Source organism: Zonotrichia albicollis, chromosome 1, assembly GCF_047830755.1.
Source record: "Zonotrichia albicollis isolate bZonAlb1 chromosome 1, bZonAlb1.hap1, whole genome shotgun sequence".
NCBI classification, from domain to species: Eukaryota; Metazoa; Chordata; class Aves; order Passeriformes; family Passerellidae; genus Zonotrichia; species Zonotrichia albicollis.
In genome coordinates this window covers 19,138,277-19,159,690 of record NC_133819.1, presented here as the reverse complement: position 1 = coordinate 19,159,690, position 21,414 = coordinate 19,138,277, and the positions used below count along the sequence as shown (strand labels likewise).

At 37.6% G+C, this 21,414-nt stretch overlaps 1 protein-coding gene across 4 annotated transcripts in view; it reads right to left on the bottom strand.

Moving 5' to 3' along the window:
* Positions 1-21,414, bottom strand: part of NEBL (nebulette) — a 246,373-nt gene that overhangs the window by 53,832 nt on the left and 171,127 nt on the right. For 2 of the 4 annotated variants that reach the window (XM_074535148.1, XM_074535154.1), the window contains exons 5-9: positions 21,252-21,362; positions 13,506-13,607; positions 11,808-11,909; positions 5,037-5,144; positions 3,376-3,480 (exon numbers count right to left, since the gene is read on the bottom strand). The exons of the other annotated variants lie outside the window; for them this stretch is intronic. In XM_074535148.1, the coding sequence (XP_074391249.1) occupies positions 3,376-3,480; positions 5,037-5,144; positions 11,808-11,909; positions 13,506-13,607; positions 21,252-21,362 (528 nt within the window). The remainder of the gene's footprint in view (positions 1-3,375; positions 3,481-5,036; positions 5,145-11,807; positions 11,910-13,505; positions 13,608-21,251; positions 21,363-21,414) is intronic. 4 annotated transcript variants of the gene reach the window in all.

The following is a 21,414-nucleotide window of genomic DNA, read 5'->3' as shown; positions in this document are numbered from 1 at the left end:
ATCCAGAAGGTTTTGAAATTGAAATACTACTTAAAATACTGTGAAAGAAAAAACATAGAAGAAAGAAACTATACCTACAAACTGGGGAGTTTTATCAAATGTGAATTTAAAATATTGTGATGAAATTAAAAAAAAGGATATGATAAAAAATAGCTTTTGTACATTCCTAGGGAAAATATTTTTTCTGCTAATCTAAAAGTCAGATGTTTTTATGTTTCATAGAAAATAAACATTGTTATTTACATCTGAAGTGCAAAGGAACACATATGATGGTCTGGGTTTGCCTCCTAGTGGAAAGAACTTTAAATGTCACACAATAAAATCACTTCAGTAGTGGAAACAAAATTGCCTCCATCTACAAACACTTATCTCATACTTTTACTCCATTCCTCAGCTAAGGGAAGAAAATTTTTAAGACATTCTATAAAATCAACTTAGTTAAGCTCGTAACTTTTTGCTACATTAAGCTAAACTACAAGCACCAGATTCAGTCTCTGAAGTTCTGTTTATTCACCCTGTTTATTAAAATGAAATACATCTAAGTTCCCCCTTTTTTACCCTGAATTTCATCAGTATCTGAAAGTCTCCACAATAGGAACAGATTTAAAATGTGAAAAATGTTAAACTAGCTGTTCTACATATATCAAATTGCCAAATTTTGTGTTTCTATAGTTCATAACAGAATTACATATATATCTGTCATGGTTTAACCACAGCCAGCCACACAACTGCTCACACACTTTACCCGAGTAGGATGGGTAGAGAATCAGAAGGGTAAAAGTGAGAAAATCTGTGGTTTGAGACAAGACAAGTTAAATCATTTAAATAAAATAAGCTATAATAATAAGAAACAGTAATAAAAGGAAAATAACAAAAAAGAGGGAGAAATAAAGCTCAAGGAGAAAAAAAAAAAAAAAACAAACCAAAAAAAAAGGAGATGTAAATGAAAAAAAGTCACTCATCACCAACCTATCAATGCTCAGCCTGTCCCTGAGAATGCAGGGAAGGAGCCCCTAGCCAACTTTCCCCCAGTTTACATACTGAGAATGACACTATATGGTGTGGAACATCCCTGTGGCCAGTTTGGGTCAGCTCTCCTGGCTGACCCTGTGTCCCCTCCCAGCTTCTCATGCACCATCAGCCACCCCAATGGCAGGGCTGCATAAGAAGCTGAAAAGTTCTTGACTTAGTGCAAGCACTGCTCAGCAACAGCTGAACCACCAGTGTGTTATCAACATTGAATCCATCCTAAATCCAGAACACAGCACTGCACCAGCTACTAGGAAGAAAATTAACTCCATCCCAAGTGAAACCAGGAAATACAGTATGAAGGGAGAAGTCTACCTTGTAATTTTCTTCCTCAACACAATAATAAAACCAAGATGAGTTTGACCTGTTCAAATCAGTTTATTTATGTCCAAAGATGCCCATCAAGCTTTCCTCCTAACTGTTGGCATTTATTCCCATGGAAGTTGACTTGTATAACACCCTTGCATTGAAATTACAGTGTAAGTGCTTTATAAAGTGCACACACTTCTACACTTCAGGTCAATAAGCAAAACCACTCATTCAATCAACAATATCAGTTTATGAGTTTAATTTACCATATAGGTTTCAATGGAGAAAGGTATACTGCAGGGAAACAGAAAAATCAGGCAATTACCAACCAGCTCTGTTTCAGAAGGGGAAAGAAAAAAAAAAACAAACAAAAATTAAAAAAAAAAAGAAAAAGAAAAGAAGAAAGAAAAAGAAAACAGTCTTTGGAAATCAGTTAACACAGGGAATAAGTCAGTTAGACTGTTTTTTACAATGGCGGCAGATTACAAAACAGATTTGGTATGAGCTGTGGAGAGCTAAGGAGAACACAAGCAATGTACTGGAGAAAGGCAGAAGAATAAACTGTGTTTAAATAAAAGTGATGACATGGGGAGGTCAAACCTGAGAAGGACTGTAAAAATGGGATTTCTTTAAAAGACAACTATTTAGTGGAGAGCTTAGGGATTGACAAAGCATTTGTCTTCTTGAACAAAATAAAAATATCCTCCAGGATCTGGACAATGTAAAAATCATAGGTTTAGTATTTACAGAGTTGCCAGACAAGCGCATGGACATTATGAACCAACCCCTCCAGGACAAAAGAAAGAAATACATTTTGCAAGATGTGATCTGCCTCAAGGGAAAGTCCAGGTTTCTAAATCCTTAGAGCTAAGATGATAAACTGATGAAGTCCATTGACTGAGATGGACTCATTTAATCAGCAAAAAAGACTGCCAATCTTACCATACGCTAGAAGGAAACTAGATTTGGGCCAAAAAGTGCATGAAGAATGCAGGCAGAAAAAGACTACAACTCATTCATTACTCATACAAAAGGGGATAGTCAGTGTTACCTTCACAGAGGGAGTAAGACAGACAAAAAGAAAAAAAAAAGCTTCAATTCTCAAAAAAAAAAAAAAACACATAAAAATCAAATATAGATGGATTATTTTGATTATTTTAGACATAAGCAGGCACTGACTCAAAAGATGACCCAGTGTGCTCCTACTCATGAGAGTTAATTGTCTATGAAACACTCAACTCCTGCCAACCATAGAGCAAGTTTCCTTCCTTCCCAACACCACCCACTCGTGCCTCTCTGCAGTAGTTCTGCAGGACTGCTGTGTTTTCTGGAGTAAAAATAGCAAATGCAGCTACCCAGCTAGCAGACATGCAGCATAGGTGCTCTTGGAGTGGGAAAGAACCTTCATCATAGCACAGGAGCCAAGAGTTTCCTAGCTCTTCCTTCCTACTTCAACTCCCACCAGGATCATGTATCAGACCACCAGCCCCATCAAGGGCCATGTCTTGCTACATGGCAGAATGGAGCACGTGCCTATTTATCTGACACAGTGCAGGAAGAGTCAGAAAGAGTCAGACAGTCCGGAGGAGAAAAAGTTTAGCCAGAGAAGCCCAGAAGTAAGCTAAGACTCCAGAGGCCATTCATGAAAAAAGTCCAAATATGAAACTAGCACAATGGCCACTTCTGTACAGACACTTGCAGATGACAGCAAGATCTTATGCAAAATGAGATTTGCAAGGAAAGAAGTATTTTAGGTCTTAGAACAAAGAGAAAAACAGTCAATGTTTCAGACATATGAAAAGAAGCACTCAACATCAGAAGTCTGTGTGATTTTTCCATAGTATATATTATCTGTTCTAATAACTGAAATATGTCTTCGTAAAAACCTGTTTTTCTTCACTACTCCTCTCATCTACTACAGTTACAACACTATTTCCCACTATATTTGAGAGCAAAAATGTGTTTCCTACCATGACTATACATAGCACATTCCTTACTAGATTTATTTTTCAGGTCGTTCTTAAAAAGGCAACTTACATCACTCTGTGTTTTGCTGATATATAAAGCATGGTTTAAGTGCAGCAGGTTTGGTAGATCAGATGCTGGATCATGTAGGCTTTCCAAATCTTTCTTGTAGTTCACCTGGAAAGAAAATTCATGTTATGCAAACTAAAGATTAATAAAATAATTCACAGTTCTGTATTACAGTGTGACCATTCAGAAAGACAAAACATGAAGTGCTCGCCTGAACAATCTCTCCCAGCCACTAGATGGTGGTCATCTACTACTATTTCAAAGAAAAGGAAAGACCAATGTAGGACTCATTCTGCTGAGTAAGTACTTAGGAACTACTCAAACTTTTCCTCCAAGCAAGGACATTTTCAACAAAATCACACTTTCTATCACTTTTCAGGCTAGAATTAATTTTCTTCTATTTTCCTCTCCCCTCCCTTCCCACCCTCTACTTAAATCAAGAATGTCTTCCTCAACACTTTGGGTCTATTCATTCTAAACACCTTTAATTCTTATTAGAATTAAAGAATTAGAATTCTTATCAGGAATCACACCATCCAATTTAGAAGTTTGATATATTGCAGTTAAAGGGAAGGGTTCCTGGACACTTTATCCAATATAGATTGCTTGCAGCAAATATAAGTCATATGGGGGCCTAAGGCAAAAGATAATTACTTAATGAAGTAGCAGAAAGTAACATCCCATCAACCTACAGTAGGATTTTCCATTCTTCTGAGAATGGAAAACCTGTAGAGCTGAAGATCTGTATGTGCAACTTTACAGGAAGAAAACTAGCTACCTTACCTATCTTGGATGAGAAATCTTTTCAACTAATACCTTTAGTCATTTCCACACATGTATCATGTTCCTCACTTCAGTTTGCCCATTTCTTATAATGAGAACTGCTTCAACGGATTTTTTACTACATATTTAGATTTTGGAAATAATTACATAATCTTCTGTACGCTTCCCAGAGCCAGTCTTTCCTGTTCCAATTGCATGGTACCTCACACTTCAGAAATGCTGGACTACAGAAAGAAGGCTTGTCTTTTGGCTCTCTGGGATCACAGCCTCAAAAAGGAGATGGCATTTTTAGCATTAAACATACTTTTAAATATATCATCCCAAGAGCACTATCACTCAATATAGATGTTTTCTCCAGTCTGCCTCCAGCAGCAGCCACCCATTGCTGAACCTAGTGACTGCTGTATTTGGTAGTGCCATTGAGAAGATCAACCAGAAGAATGAAGTCTAAAACACAGACATCCAAATCTGAACTGCTCATGTAACCTCCTTCTATAACCATTGGAGAGATGACAAAACTTTGCTCCTCTAAAGACAGGCACCTCTAACAGGTGAGAAGAATTGACCTCTAGACCTGTTTATTTCTTTCTGAATAAAAAGGACCAAGTACAAGGCAATTAGCTCAGAGTAAGAGGTCACACCTTTTGACAAACAAAATTAGGCGAGACGAATCTTATCTGAAATGGTTATGAAAAACTCTTCAGGCCCTCAGTCAGAAGCAGAGGAAGAAATTAGTAACATGCTGTACCTGCTACACACTGTATAGCAGACACTGTAGCTCAGAGGAATTCATAAGATGAAAAAAATAAATTCTACCTGTGAAGAAACGTTAGATTATTCAGCATGTAAATGCACATAAAATACAAAGCAAATTAACTTACATCACTTGCCAAGGAGGATGCAATCTGTGCTTGCTTGAAGGAAGCACAGTCAAGAGGATTGTACTGGTGACTCTTCATTTCCTTACTGAACTTCTCTTTGTATTTTACCTTTCAACAGAACAAACATGTCTGATATTAACATGTAGCACTTAAAACAGGCAGAGAATTCAGACTACAAAGAAGCTTATTAAATGCAATTACTTTATTCATAAACCTTTAAACAAAATTTAAAGAAACTCAGTTTACCCATACCTGTGACAGTCTTGTGTTGGTTTCAAATTAAGTTTTATGTATCTGATGTTTACTAAAATTTAATTTAATTTAAGATTGTGATATGTGATTACTGGTGTGGAGGGACTCATAAAAAGAAAACAGAAACAAGACCATATCACTCACATGAGTAATCAAATAGAACTCTCTGACCAGCAATAATAATTAGCCACTAAGATTCATTCAATTCACAATTAACATCAAAACTGTGGTTTTAACAAAAAAAAAAAAAAAAAAAAAAAAAAAGTCTAAGGTGAATAAATCGTAACATTTGTAAGACAAATCACTTGTACATTTTTCAGCCACCTGAAAGTAGGAAGTAAGAATCAAATTTCCCACCACCAGGTCATGTCACTCTCACTATGCTAGAGTGCCACCAGTACTGCCAGGTCTTTTTTTTAATTTTGCCAGAAATTTCCCAGAGGACACTGAGGAATCCCTCTGTAGTACAGTCCTTTCTTGGGGATAATGTCCACCTCATTACTGTGCTGGAAAGCATAATTAAATTACTGCCTGCCTTCACCTTCACCATCTTTTTCTTCTCGTTCAAAAGAAAAAGGGGGAATGACAATACTTGTAAGAGGAAACAGCCATACATAAATATGGAGACAATGGCACTAAAAGTAAATAAGTCACAAAAATTCCATAAAACATGCTGAAAAACTGAATTCAGAATTTGAAAATATGAAATTGAACAAACAGAATATCTCCCTCCTTTTCTCCCTTTGTGAGAGATCATCCAACATCTGGAGACTCTGAACACATGTCTGCTTCTTTCCAACAGCTGGGCATAATGGAGGAGAATAAAGTTCAGTCTGACTTATGCTGCTTTCATGAATTTTAGGCAGACACCTGATATCTGAGCCTATGCAACATCCATTATAATTTACCACGCTCTGCACTAAATAAATACATGGATTCTTCCCCACTCCTTTTTTCTCTATTCCCACATGAATGTCTGATAAAGTGGTTAAGCCACCTCAAACAATCTTCAGTTTTTTTCCCCAGCCTTAGTTGTGGGAAGAGGCTTTTTTTTTTCCTTTTCAGTTCTTCCTTGCCTCAAAAGACCCTCAACATGATTCAGCTTATGCAACTTCATTATCTTTACCCACAATGTCCACTATTTCATTAATCAGGATAACAAGAAACCAAAACTAAGCTACACAAACAGGAACCAGCCATATATGTTCAAGCACTATATTATTATTCCAGCACTTAGTTAATTTTTAGAAGCAAGGGAATTCTAAAACATTGTTACTTTTAAAGAGAAACTTTATCTAAACACATGATGAACTTCATAATTTTTCACACTAACAGCAGAAGAGAGTATCTATTGCCTTTTGGTATATTCATCTGGTTTATATTGTTTGATATTTGCCTTGGCATTGGATCAAGTGCAAAAGCATTTATCTGAATACAAAAGAAAATCCATGCTCTGTATAACCAGTGAAGGAATAAATCAGAGTGCTCTTCTCTCTTAAAAGGTGTATCCAAAATTTGCCTTCTAATGAAAATCAGGCAGTGCTATAATATGCCATTCAAAAAGCCAGAGATCAAGACAGCTGGGTGAGCAAAACTGTCTTTTACTCCTTTATCCACATGACAACAACACCAAGCATAAGACTAAAAAACCCAACTACTGCAGGCTGCCTTCTCCTGGCCAATAAATGCCACAAACAGTGCACACAGACCAAATGCACAACATGGTATGGAAATTCTTGTTAAGTGGGAAAGCGTTGGTGCCAAAGGGACCTCTGCTCACAACTGGCTTACCATCTTCCAGCTGCAGTCATTTCATGCCATCATTAAAAAATTTTTAGCAGTACATTTCAATCCACAGGTTCTTGTAATAGACCCTCTTTAGAGTCACTTCTGATCACACTGCTGCCACTGAAGGACAGAGGGGGGACCAGTGAACCCACTCTTCACAGGGCCCCATGTCCTAATGTGCGGGAGGGTTTCAAAACTAAAGGAATCCCCTAATCACGGTGAGTGTAAATGTTCTGGTTGCAGCAGGGCTGTCTCACAGCCCCAGGCCCTGCTGCCTGCCCTGGCTGCTCAGCTCATTGCCTTTGCTCCCCTCTCCATCACACAGGTCACTCTGAGCAAAGCGGAGCACAGCAGCAATATCAGACAACCCTGGCAGTGTCTCCAGAGCACTTCCAGCAGCCATTTAACTGACCTGCCATAGGGGATTTGTTGCATTGACAGCTATGTAGATGTATACTTTCTCTTTTAACAACATTTTTCTGGTTCTTTCTCCCTTTTGAAAGGAAGCGTGGGGTGGGAGAGAGTGAAGAAAGAAGAGCAAGCCCATGGATGAGTCATGGTTGAGGAAACCACGCAGAATTCATCATCCTTTTGAACAGGGTAAATGCAGTTTAAAGAGAGGAAACATGCCTGAGAGAAAGGGTTCTGAATAAAAACAAGGAAGAGAAATACCTCATATAATTTCTAAACCATCTGAAGGGGGGAGGTCTTAGCAAGGCTATAATATGGTGAAGGAGCAAACAAGTGGGAGTAGAATTGACAGTTGTTAGTGGACACTTATCTACAAATTTCATCATTAACCAAGAGCTTTACTTTCATGAGGACATAAAAGGACAGTTACTTGTTTACCATCTTCATTAAAGTCTTAAGTTTGTTTATTTTTTTAGAGATTATATGGTGGGGGTTAATTTAAAAGAAATGCGTGGAGGTTGCTCTCTAAAGACTGCTTAAGAAAGAGCAGACTCTGCAGCCTTTTATCACAACAAAATCCCTGAAAAACCAAACTGGAATTAAATAAGGCCTGGATAAACAAACTTCTCATCGGCCTTGCACAAAACCTATAAAAGTCAGAATTGCAGCTGGACAGAGCAGTGTCTTTTGAAGCTTAGCAGCAACATTCCTAAATCAAATCTGTAGTTCAAAGCTGTTCACACAGGGAGTGTTCAGTTTCAGAAGTGGATGACATCACCCACTGTTCAGATTTACAAAGAAACTACAAAAATTGAATCATTCAACCACTGGGATCCCATGATGAAGCAGACACTTGCAGCTAAAGCATTTCCTCATGACCATATGAAACCATCTTTAAAAAGGGAAAAAACCTGTCAGAGCACATATATATTGAAGGAAATGTAGCATAAACAAAGAGCAAAATTGAAACATTCATTGCTAAAAGCACTAGCAGAGTTTAAGGCAAAGAAAGACTGAGAAAATTCTAGGCTCTTTGGGTTGTTACTGAAAATCTCAAAGAAGGTGCATTTTGAAAAACATTCTACCTCTAACAATTTTATCCTTAAAACAATAAGCACCAGATTCAGCAACAAATATGAATATCCAAAATTATTTATCTTAAAACCAGCTACTGAACACCATAAGAGGAATACTTCATATCAGCAGCTCTTTGAAAAAGCTAATAAAATGCATTAAAAACATAAAGAAGGCATGAACAAGAGCTTGTTTTAATTAAAAAATAGAAAAAAAATAGCCCAAATTATACAATGCACACTCGGCAAATTGACAAGCTCCATGTTTTCACAAGGGCTAACACAGTTTCTGTTTTAAATTTCATTTAAAATCAACAGAAAAGGGTTACCACATGCTGTGGGTAAATATACTAGTTCTGGGAGCTATTATTTTTGCTGCTGTTGTTGTCAAAAGCTTTGTTAAATAAAAAATTAAAAGGAAAGAAAGGAGAGAGAGAGAAAACAGTGATTTCTGTAGAGCCTTGAGTGCCAGTCAAACATTAACACTATTTTCTTCGCTTTGTTTGCTTTCCTGCTTGCCTTGATTGCTTTCTCCCTTCGTTACACCCACACTGCCTGACCTCTTCTTGCTCCTGTTCTCTATACTCCCTAAATTACCTACCCATATGCACCACATTAAAACATGTTATCATCTTCTCTTCCCATTACATCCATCAGAATTGTCAACTTTGCAAATTTACTGTGAGGGTCAAATAACTAATATTTCTCTGCATGTCGCAGCTTATAGATTCATGCAATTAAGGGAAATTATCAACTTTCAACACAAAAAGTTTATGATCTTCCCATTTTCTGAGAAACAAATGGAAACTCTAAAAGCCAGAAAGTCTGGAGACAATAAAGAGATCATTAACTTTACTATTTTTATATTTTGTGTTACAAACCTGTTTCATGATCCTTGCATGAAGAGGACTGAAATGACTGACCTGTATTGAGGTCTCTTTCTCTCCTCTAGCACAGGTGCATTCCTCGTCCTGCCCCACCACCCTGCTCTTTGGACACAGGGGTCATCCTCATTTTTCTGTGCTCTTGATTTATGATTAGTGTGTCCAAGTGTTATAATGATTCAAAAAATATATAAGAACATTAGACAACTCATGGCCACTGCCTTCCCTTCAGAGGACGTGGGGGAATTGCTGAGTGCACCTCCCTGCTGCTGAGAACTGCCCAGCATTTGCACCCTCCACCCTCCAGTGTCAGGCTGAGGTGCTGTCCCCCTTCTGAAAGCACAGTCCCCATCACACACACTGCAAAGCAGCAACAGCAGCTTAGACTGAGGAGAGAAACATGCAGGAAAGGATCCCAAAACTTGGATCCAGGGCCAGTGACTGCAGAATTCGGACCACCAAGGTTTAATAAGAATCTTCTTTACAAATAAACCAAACATAAGATAGATTTTTTCACCTTCTCCCTTCCCGTCACACCTTCTGCACTATTTGGACTCTCTAAAGAAGTTAAAATTGCACAGTGAATGCTGCCTTCCACAGAAGATCTAAACTAGAACTGCTGCCATCCCAGTTCCTGGCAGTGAAGAGGCCCTATTATAAAGCATTTGCAGATGCAGCTTGCATTGTCCAAGATAAAAAGCACATCTAATAAAACTGAGACAAAATGTGCATTGATGAAGCCTTCCACGTAGCTGGCTCAGCAGCCTGCAGGACCCCATGATCCAGCTGATATTTTTCACTTGTGATTATTGGCCACAATCTCATGGGTACCAGGCTTGGGAAGATGGAGAGGGCTTTTGGAAAAGGTTACAGCTTGGTCTCATTGGCAAAAACAGGCAGCTGCAAGCTCAAAGGAGTGAGCTGCAAGGACAGGAGGGTGTAGGCAGCCATTGAGTAGATGTAAAGGACATTACACACTAAATTTGGATATGGACCCGTTTAAAAACCATTGAACATGTTTGCTAAATGACAGTCCCATTTCCTGTAAGTGACACTCAGGTCTGAGCAGCATCACAGTGGCTCTTGCTAGAAAGTACAGGCTGACTTCCAAGCCTGCACAATGCTAAACACAAAATAATCTCTTAGCAGACTTTCCCATCAGCAGAGAAATGAGAATATGATCCACTACAAAATAGAAGACAGAAATCTATTTGAAAAACACAAACTCATTTTGATTCTGGGCACATCACCAACAAAGCAATAAAAAATATTTATTTCCTTCTTTTTCTCCTTGTGTAATACTTCAAAGTTTACAATGGTGTGAATGGAGCAGGTATCTAAGGATAACAGCAAAAGGAGCTCTACCTCCTGCAGACACTGCACTGTTTTTCAGCTTGTTCTCTATGACACATTATTCTCATTCTATGCTAGTTCTAGGGAAGACATTGAGTATCTGGCCAAATCACAGGTATTTTTTACATATCACTGATATTGAGACTGTCCTGGAATATACACTATTTACACTTGAAAGGTTTTTTGGCTCTGAGAAGGCTGACACAGCCTTCTTCAATCAAAGGGCACTATCCTCCTCTTACAGGAGGGCAGTTCCTGGGTTTTCAAAAGCTCCAAGGGTAGCTGGACAGGATTACTAGCAAGGATTATGCAAGGCACTGTTAAAGAACTACTTGAGACAAAAAAGGGAGGGGTAAAGGAAAAAAATCCCCCAAAAAACAGATCAGCAGTGAAAAATCTGTTCTCACAATGTCAAGATGATCTGTAGTAGAGATCTTACGTGTACATCTTATGAGTAGAAAATTACTAAGACGAAGAAGGAATATTTCTATTTCAGATTTCTTTTTAGTTAAGGCCTTTTTTTTTTAGGTTAATATATAACAGTAGTACATAAAAGGTTCAGTTTCAGGGGGAAGGAAGGCGGATGGTTTACATGTCAGGCCAAATTCAGATCCCATTACTCACATTAGCAAGCAGCTACACAAAAGACCTCAGTTACTTCAGTGGGATTAATCACAGAGTAAGGTTCCACTCAAACTAAATGAGGAGCAAAATTTGCCTCTAAATTACATACAGCTAATATTTTAGAAATCCTAGAAAATCTGTATAAATATACACCATCTCCACAAGAGAAAAGTTGTAGTCAAAGTTCATCGTATTTTTGCTTCAAAATGTGCATTTGGTTTCCTAAGAATCCAAAATTTACCAGTCATTGCAATGTTAAATGAAAAGTTTGAGAACATAATCTTCAAGGCCATTAGAGATAATCATCTAAAAATCTAAGCATTTCTTTGCATTACTAGGAATGAGATATTTGGATTAAATCATTGTAAAATGATGGAGAATCTTACTTGGCTTAAAAGTTTTGAAACTCCTTTAGCATGTTCAAAATCAGGTCTTCCAAGCACAGCAGACTCCTTATTCAGCTCTCCCCTTCCTTTCTTGTACTTTGCCTTAAAAATTAAAAAAAAAAAAAAAATTGGGGGGGGGGGAATAAGAATCACTAATAATTTGTTTGGGTTTCTTTTATCAAGAGAAATGTAAGCATTAAAGCTGGAAGAAAAAGTCTCACATAATGGTCTGCATTGACACTGCTGTTCTAATCAGCTCTGAGTAAAGCCCTTTCAGGGTTCAGCTCCTTAACAATACAATATTTATTAATTGTAAAACACAATGTGCAGCATTCACAAAACTCAATTTTAACCAAATGCACAGCTTCAGCCAGAGAAATACTGTCCTCCCGATCAAGGCAGCATGAGTCACAGTGGCTCAGCATTTCTTATGACAGAGTCTACAGTTAACCCAAGATGATTTGCAGCAGCTGAAAGTAGTCTTGAAATAAAACTAGTCTGAGGGGCAACTTTTTTGAACTGTGAGGTCAAATTCTGCTCTCGCTTTTAGCACTGCGGTCTCGCTGGATGTCAGTGAGACTGCGCTGGTGTCACAGAGCTGAATTAGTCCCGCAAGGTTAATGTTACCTGATCTCTGCAGCTGAACTGCCTGCCATGCAAACTGCTGCAATTTTTCCCCACAATGCATCAGAAAAAACACAGATGAATCAACAATAGGTGCTTTGCAATGCCACAACCCAAATTACCCATTGCCTAGAACAGACTTCTTGCATTACTCAAGCACTGTGAATCAGCAAGGACACATCATAAGAATAGACTGGAAGAAATAAAAGTCCCAAAGCCACTCTAATTCTAAGAGCACTTGAACAGCAATTAGTAAATTTGAATGCTGTAGAACACTTAGTAGAAGTTCTTGGTTTTCAAAAAATCTTGAATATTGAAAGGTGAATTTCAATCTCTTAAATCTGTCTCTCCAAATGTGCCCAGTCAGTCTCACATTTAATTAACTACTTAAAAACTTGACTCAGTGCTTTAAGTATATATATTGTTTGCCTTGTCTACAATACAATACTGAACTGCATCACACACTGCTGCTTCCTAAAGTGCTCCTTCACCTGTCTGTTAGCCAAAGCCACAGTGGAAGGGCAAAGAATTTGAGAGGGAGTTCAGGGAGGAGAGCCCCCATGAAAGAAGCAGCATCTGAACAGCTCTTGGAAGGACAGAAGGGAATTACATTTTCCTGTCACTCATGGATGAGATGGGAAAAGGAAGGGGTATACTGGGATGCCAGTTTCTCTTATACCAAGGTAAAAAAAGGATTGGGATGTCTTCTGAACTGCAGTATAGCATACAAGCACATGACTTATCTTGAGAATGGTTATCACAAATAAAGCTGAAACAAAACCAACTTTAACAATTTTCATGTTGTCCTTACATCAATTACCAATGATTCAAAGATCTTACTGTCAACACCTAAAAAGGAGAAAACCATAGCTTTCTAGCCTGCCGGGCAAGACTGGTTTGTTTTGGTTATGTTTGGATTTCATTTAATCAAATCTCCCTAGCAGATTTGTGGGTGCACATTTTCTGTTCAAAACATCTGAGAATTCCAGTAGCATTCTAAAAAAAAATCTGATCAAAATTGGGGAAAAAAAATACGTATCTAAAAAATAGAAAGAGAATAAAAGGAGAACATACATCACTTATTATCTTTGTTATCTCAGTTGCCTTCTTTATGTCTGGTCTGTTCAGCACTTCAGTGTACCTATGAGTATCTTGCACATCCTTCTTATAAGATACCTGTCAAAGAAAACATAGTTTTGTTTAAAATAAACAATAAAGTTTGAAGTCTACATATAAGCTTTGAATGACTGGTCAAATCAGACATCAAACTAAAGAGAACTACACCTAATTTATTCCAACAGAGTTCTGCTTGACAGGGACTGTAAGGTAAGACCCACACACAAGGCAACATGATAAGGAAAAAATTCAGAAGCATAAAATACAATTTGAAAAAGAAAACTAGTTTTGCTTAGAAGCACAGTGGAAAATTAAAAGCATTGCAAAGACACAAATATTAGGTTTTACCATAAAATTTCACAGGACTTTTAAGAGTATAGGGGTTTTTTTTACTATGTTGTACCCATTTTTAATATAAATTAGCTCCTCCTCTGATACTGAGTACTGCAGCTCAGCAGATTGCAGCTACACTGAAGAGAAACTGTAATTCTGTCATAATGAGTTTCTTTGTCAGTACTAGACAGACATGTAGCTCATATGGAATTCAATGATACAACTCCACCCCAGCATCCCCACAACGCCACTTACTTGCTCCTTTGCACAGTTATGGGAACAAGAAGGCTGAGTGTTCCAGCATTCTGAGTACACAATTGACTCTTTCTGTTTGTGCAAAGTCACAACCCAAATGAATGGGCTCAGGAACCTTTGGCCAGAAGGCTCAACCACAGATAGGAGAGTCCAAATATCCTCCATTTAGCAAAGCAATCACAGGAGCAGCACAGACCTCAGGGACATCATAGAGCTCCATAAGTTATACTGGTTTTCCCTCTTCAAGGTTTGTCCACTTCTTCCTGCCCTAGCACATGTGCCAATCTAAGCCAATTTCCAAGGGCTGTCTTATTGAATTATTCTTAATGACATTCTGTTCCTGGCATTCAAAAGTGTCTGACAAATTGAAGTTTCAGGCAGAAGTTGGAGAACATAAAGTTTAGAGGAAATAGAAAGTAAAAAAATATTTCATCCTTTACTGGGAAATCTTTGCTTCACAAAGTTAATCAACCTCTCAAGATAGTATTTCATCAGCAAGAAAGTTCTCAGCTTGAAGTTTCTTATTGTAACCTCTGCTCCTACTTCCAATGTAAAGTTTCACTCTGGGTACAATGCAACAAACTCATAAACTGCAGTAGTCAGTGACAAATATACTTCATAGAAACGGTATTGCAAAAAGAAAAGGAAAAAAATTCACTTTTTGGCAAATATCTTATATGCAACAGGAAAGTAATTTTGTGTCCATATGGCTTCAGCTAAGCAGACAAGCTAAACAGGCTTCACTGTTGGCTGCCTGCCCACAAATAGATCTTATAATTTTTAATCTGCCGTGACACACTAGTGTAATCACTAATAAAAAAACAAATAAATAGGTTTGATGCATTCAGCCCAAATTATCACATACATACAAAACAAAAGTTGATTCTTCCAGTTGGTGTAAACCACTGGAACTTTTGTTTTAGTTATGTTTAGATTTTCTCTAATTTTTAAGAAACTAGAGGTATAGAGAAGCATTTGCAATTCAGGACTTTACATGAATTTAGCTAATTATATGCTGTTCATCCTAATGACCACATGAGGTGAGGTGAAAACCACAAAGGCAGCAGAAACAGGTTTCTGAATAGCACCCTATGATCCATGTAAATTGCAAATTAAGGGCCAGCATATGTGCTCAAAATAGAAATTAGGAATGTAGTGAATTTAACATCAGAGAATCAAGAACAGTGGTGATAAAGTTGAGGAAATGTGGTCACTTATTGCTCCCAAATGACATGATCATATAGTACATGAAATAATGGATTGTGGTTAATTTCGGGGAAAGGAAGGGGGGGAGAAATAAGACAGTGACAGTCCTTTATATTTCACCATTTCCAATTATATTAGATGCAAGGCCAATTGCTATATCTTTCCCTGAGTGAATTATTATTCTTCCTGCACCTAAACCAGTATACCTATTACTTATGTCTGAGGGAAAGTCATCTAGCATTTTACAAATGTCTGCAATATATATTTGCTCCATTCTGCAGCTTGTCATACTCCAGTGAGAATAAAAATGTTATGCAGCAGAACAGTAGTTTGTCAGAGGTAGGCCAAAGAAAGAAAAAATATGTTTCCCATTTCCTGAATAACCTCAATCCCTGGATGCTGACCCTCTCCCATTGGGACACTCTGCTGGCCTCTATTACACAGCTGCTATTCTGTTCCATCTAGTGATTTTTTTTTTTTAATAGTGCTATGTTAGAACAGTAAAACCAGAGCTATTCTGTGAGAGAAGGGGAACAGATGTAGACAGGGAAAAGCAACCAGCTTGGTGTGTGCACCCATGGGCATCAGAAGATGGAAACTGAAGAAGCCCATGAGGGAGGAAAAGCAACAAAAGAAAGGAAACAGCAGAAGCACCCAGAGAAGGAGCCATCTTTTTCCTGAGCTAGTTCAGCCAAAAGGCTCATACCCTGACTGGAATTTCCAGTCATTACACAATTTCCTTACTCAATCTTCACTTCAAAGGATTGCTCAGGCTCTACCAAAAAAACAACCAGCAAAGGCTCAAGAATTGCTCCACTTCACGAGGACCACAGTATATAAAAAAATTGTTCCAGCTGAATCTTGCATAGGAAAAGTAATTGAGATAACAATTTTAGAGCAGCAGTGAAAGACCTAGATGGAGAGTTATGGCCAACCAGTGGGAAATGCAAGCAAGGAAGAAGGAGCAACTAAAAAGGAAAAAAAATGTACCATCTTGAGTTTTGAAGCTGAAAACATTAAATTACAGATACTAACTAAATTTAAAACTGGTTTCTACCCAGTTTGAAATTACAATAAAAAGTGGTTACATTGTTGAATATTATTGTGAAGCTCTAACTGGAACAAAATAATTTCTCATCTTTAATCCCAAATGTGATTACATACTCACATACTCAAATGTGAATTGCAACTGGTTTTTGCAAAGCATGGAGAATATTCAGGGCCTGCTCATAATTACCAAACTGATTTTAATAGGCTAAACCTCGAGCACTTATAAAATGCATAAGGTCCACTGAGGATAAACTTGCTGATCTAGTTACTCCAGCAGGGTCTGCAAGATGCTTCACCTTACATGAATACCAGTGGAATGCACTTCAGTGCCATAAAGTTAACAGATTTCTAACAATGCTGCAAAACATCTCAGACTGTCAATCAACAAACTCTACATGGTGAGCCAAGCGAACCTGGGTTTAAGAGATTCAGGCTTTTCTTGAAATCTTTTATCTTCTCATTTATTCCAACACCAAACTAGCCCAAAAATACATAATAAATTACTCAAATATGCACAAGCATCTATGGACACATTTTGCCCTCTTAAGGATTCAGTGAGAAATTGGGCACACCTGTCTGCACAAGAATTTGTCTCTTACTGTTTGTCCCTGATTAGCATTTTCTAAGAGCTGTTAAGGCCACTAACTAATGGCCTGTCAGCTGTGTCTCTGCCCTCTTTCCTCTCATCTACACTTTGGGGTCCATCAACACTAAGAAAATGGCTAGCTGGTGACAATCATCATTGGCAACAGCTTTTCTAATTCCTGCTCAAATGATGTTGAAAACTGTTTTCCGGCTTGTGTAAAAGAGACAAACACATTTCTGGCCCATTACAGATTGATGCAGTCATCCTTTCCAGTAATGGGCCTTAAAATTGATTGGTCCCAATTACACCAGGAGTAAACATCATTTTCAGCACCAGTCGGAAGTGGTCCAGGGGGACCTGCTGTTGACAACCACTGTCAGCAGAAAGTTTGTCAGTGAATGGTGATTTTTCTAACACAGATGTTGAACAGAGAGACGGAAGAAGCCTGAATTTACCATGATCTGCCCCAAAACAAACATTAACATTTGGGTATGTTACTGATGATGTTTAAGCACATTCACTTTAGGATCTGCTAATTTGGTCTTATCAGAAAGAATGTAGTTTTTTGTGTGTGTGACTGTGACTGCCTTAGACCCTGAAAATGAAAAACAACTTACTCCTAAGACAATATAGACATCTTAAATATTCAAATTTAGATGGTGAGTGAAACATAAAAATTATCATTACTGACCTCATGTGGAGTGGAAAGTGTATATATACACATCAGAAGTTTGCTCAGCTGTCAACTAATATTTCTAAAAAAGCACTCTTTGTAGATAAGTATAAGAGAAAAGATACCAGGGCCTTAAAATCAGATGTGTAAACTGCCTTTTAAATGTCCATAGATGAGTGTATTGCAGTTTTCTTATTTGTAAAATCAGAAGATCACATCCTTATTTCATATGATGTAATGTTGTGAGGAGAATCAGTCCTTTTAACAAAGCAGAACATTTAAACTGCTGTACAAATATTAACATTGTTTTCCTATTCAAAATGCCCAGTGATGGACCAGGTCATGGAACAGACAAAATCATGATGCACAGCTTTGAGTACCTTCATCAAATGCTGTGTGCAGCTTCCACATGGACCCAACACAGCAAATGGTTTCTTTGCTTTAGAAATGTAGCTGTCATGTCATTTCACCATTGAACTACATCCTTCCATTCACATGGTGCTCAGACACACATAAAGCAAAAACGTGATATGACACTGTTTTAAGACCACCGCTTAGTTTTGGTCCCAGGTTTGGAAACTTCCAGATGAGTTAACTGATCAGCTCAGCACAGAAAAAGTAGGCTGATGGTCCCTGCTTCACTTTTCTGAAAATGACTTTGTGTGCCAAAGTCACATCATTAACATTCACTTCACAAAACACAAACACAATTTATAGAGAAAAGTACTCTGGTTTGGATAAACATGCTTGCCTTCAAGCATCATGTAGTATTTAAATTCTTTTTAAACTATATTTCCTGTCATTAGAAAAGTTACTTGTGTTCATTTGAGAGCAATTTTCTTCAGACTAAGTATGAAAAAGAGAAAAATTATTTTATTAGACATGATCACATTGTTCAGGAGTTTTTACAGTATTTTCCTGTTACCCAGTTTCTGCCCAAACATATTAATGATGTGTATAAACATGCCCAGAATGTTAATGATATTCAAAGTGGTGTGAAGGCCTACAGCACTTGACAGTTTCAAAATGTCAGCACAAATGTATGGTGAGCTGAATACAGTTTTAATTTTTAAAGGAAATTGGACATTTCACAGAGTTGAGTATAAATGTCAGCTTTATTTAAAGGCTGAGTAAATAGTCTTAAACACATCCTAATCCTCTTAGATGCAAACCCTCCATGTAAAGGTTGAATTGAGTTGGCAGAGCATTGTAGGTAAACATGCATTCTGCTCCCACAGGTAAACTGTGCTGAATGGTGGATAAAAGAGCTTTGTCCTTCTACCTGCCCAGTAGTTTCCCTTCCTTTTCTCTGCACTTTCAAAGCTGTGATTACACAGATACCCTGAAATAGTGTGGAAAGACAAATACTCCATATTTGGGATGCTCGCTGTTCCATGTTCTGACTCTGAGATGAAAATTCACATGGTTCTTAATTAAACCTGTACTTACAAAAGAAGAAATCCTCAGCTATGCACCATGATGCCCAAATATTACCCACAAGAGATGTGTGCTTCTGCTGAGCAATAACCAGATTTACATAACTTGCTCCCTTATGTGTGATAGGTATTTGTCCATTGCACTGCAGCTACTCATGAGCAACCAGAAAGAATCTGTTCTTAAACACATTAAACTAACTGGTTAGAGTTTTGTGTTGCATTTGGATGACTTATTTGATTTTTTGAAGTTTGCTCAGGCTGAAAATAATTTCCCCCATATTTTTTCATTATTTCTAACATGCTGTTAAAAGCTCTCATTTATCAAAACATCCTTCCCTCCCATGCTTTCCTTCATTTCCTTTTCTTTTTTTTTTTTTTGCTTGTTTTAAGGGTGAAAGATGAAACAACTGCATTTCATTTATCCTCACATCTGTAACCTGCTCTCCTTAATTCTATTAGCAGGTGATGTACAGCTGTACAAGGGGAATAGGTTTTGCACTAGCATACTAACGCTCCGAGTATGATGAATTTGCTACAGGAACTTGTCTCATATTCCTCCTAGCGCCTCCTAGTCCCTTCTCTGAGAGGGATAGACATTTTTCCACCATTATTTCCTTTTCTAGCAGTTCACCATCATTCCTACTGCTAGGTAAATAAAAAACCTCTTGCTTCTGGGGAAAGGCATTCACATTCCCAGCTCTAGGCTCTGTCAGCATGACACCCTGATGCTTCCAACAGCAGAAATGGACAGTGTTTGACAGGAAGAGGGAATTCTGTAATCAAGGCAGGTTGCAAATTACTGCTGGGAATTCCATTGCAGGTATTTCCCAGCAGCAGAAAAAATTATTCTTCAAACATAATGCTTCCCTGAAGTTTTCCAGCAGCCTTTTAATCAGCAGCCAGCTGTCAAGATTCTGCACACAGACATACATCTAGCCCTGACATTTAGTTTTCAGCCCTCATAACCTTAGAGCGTTTGTTGCACTGTTAGTAGGAGAAGATGGGGTAAACTTAAGATAATTTGAAATTAACATCCAAGCTATGTTTTCTACATTGTTAGCAGCAAAAAATTGTCCCATTTATCTAATAAAAAAGTGCCGTAAAATTACATGCCTGCCTCAATTGATTTAGTTACCTAAAAAGAATGGAACTGGATCACAACTTTTAAGGTTACACATCAGCTATTCTTAAAAAGCTTTGTGTACCCCTTAAAATGGTATCACTATTTTAACCAATCTTCTCCTAAAATTTTTCTGACAAGTAAGTTTTTACAAAACCTAAAACTAACATAAATTTTTCTTCAAGGTTGTGTCTGTATCTGTATCTGGGCAGCATTTCTGCCCCAAGCAATGATGCATTGAGCTAGTATTTGCTAGCTTGACCATGAAATCAAACATGACCTGATTCTAATAAGAAATATAAAGACCATTTTTAGGTTTTGATATTGTGAAAACCTTCAGAACTTCAGGAAGCTAACAAGCAGCTGAAAAAAAAAGCAATCAACTTTCAAAATACTGTTAAGTACTCCTATTTATTTGTAAGTTATCTAAATAAAACTAAAAGAATAAGTACTTTGATCAAATGGTATAAATCAGTGCAGGCATCAAACTGAACACTACAGCTCAAATTCTTTAAAATAAATAATTTATTAGTCTATTAAATTCTTTGGAAAATTCACTTGATACATATTCAGGAGATAAGAACAAACTTATTCATATGCATAAAGAGTGCAAGAGCAGGGCAGAAACAGCTCACTTGTCTCCTCTACACAGCACCCCTGAAGAACTGCCCAAGTACTGGCAGATGAGGACACTGAAACAACACTGGTGCTCATTTAAACAAAGAACTTTATGCACTTCAAAAGTAGCTACAAGTGAATTCAGAAAAACTGTGCCTGCAATTTTATTTCAAAGTGATAGCACTTAGTTACTATTGATAAACAGTAAATATCCTTTTCCACTGCATTCAGAATAAAATTCATATACTGTTACTCATAGCACATTTTATACACATACCATGTCCTAAATTACTTCAGAGCAAATAATTTATAAAAAATAGCAACTAAGGAAATATGGAAATATTCCATGTCCAATTCATTTCAGTAAGCTGTAGCAGATGTATCTACCCAAAACAAGCACACTCATTTCAGATGGGAGAGTACTTACATCACTCTGGTGTTTACTGACTTCCATGGCATGTTTAACATCTGGAGGTTCCCTCATACGTGCATAGTCTGAAAATCCTTTCTCAGCATCATGTTTTTGTTTATAGAGAACCTGAAAAGAGCAACATTATACTTTTGTGACCTGAGAAGAGCAGGTATAATAA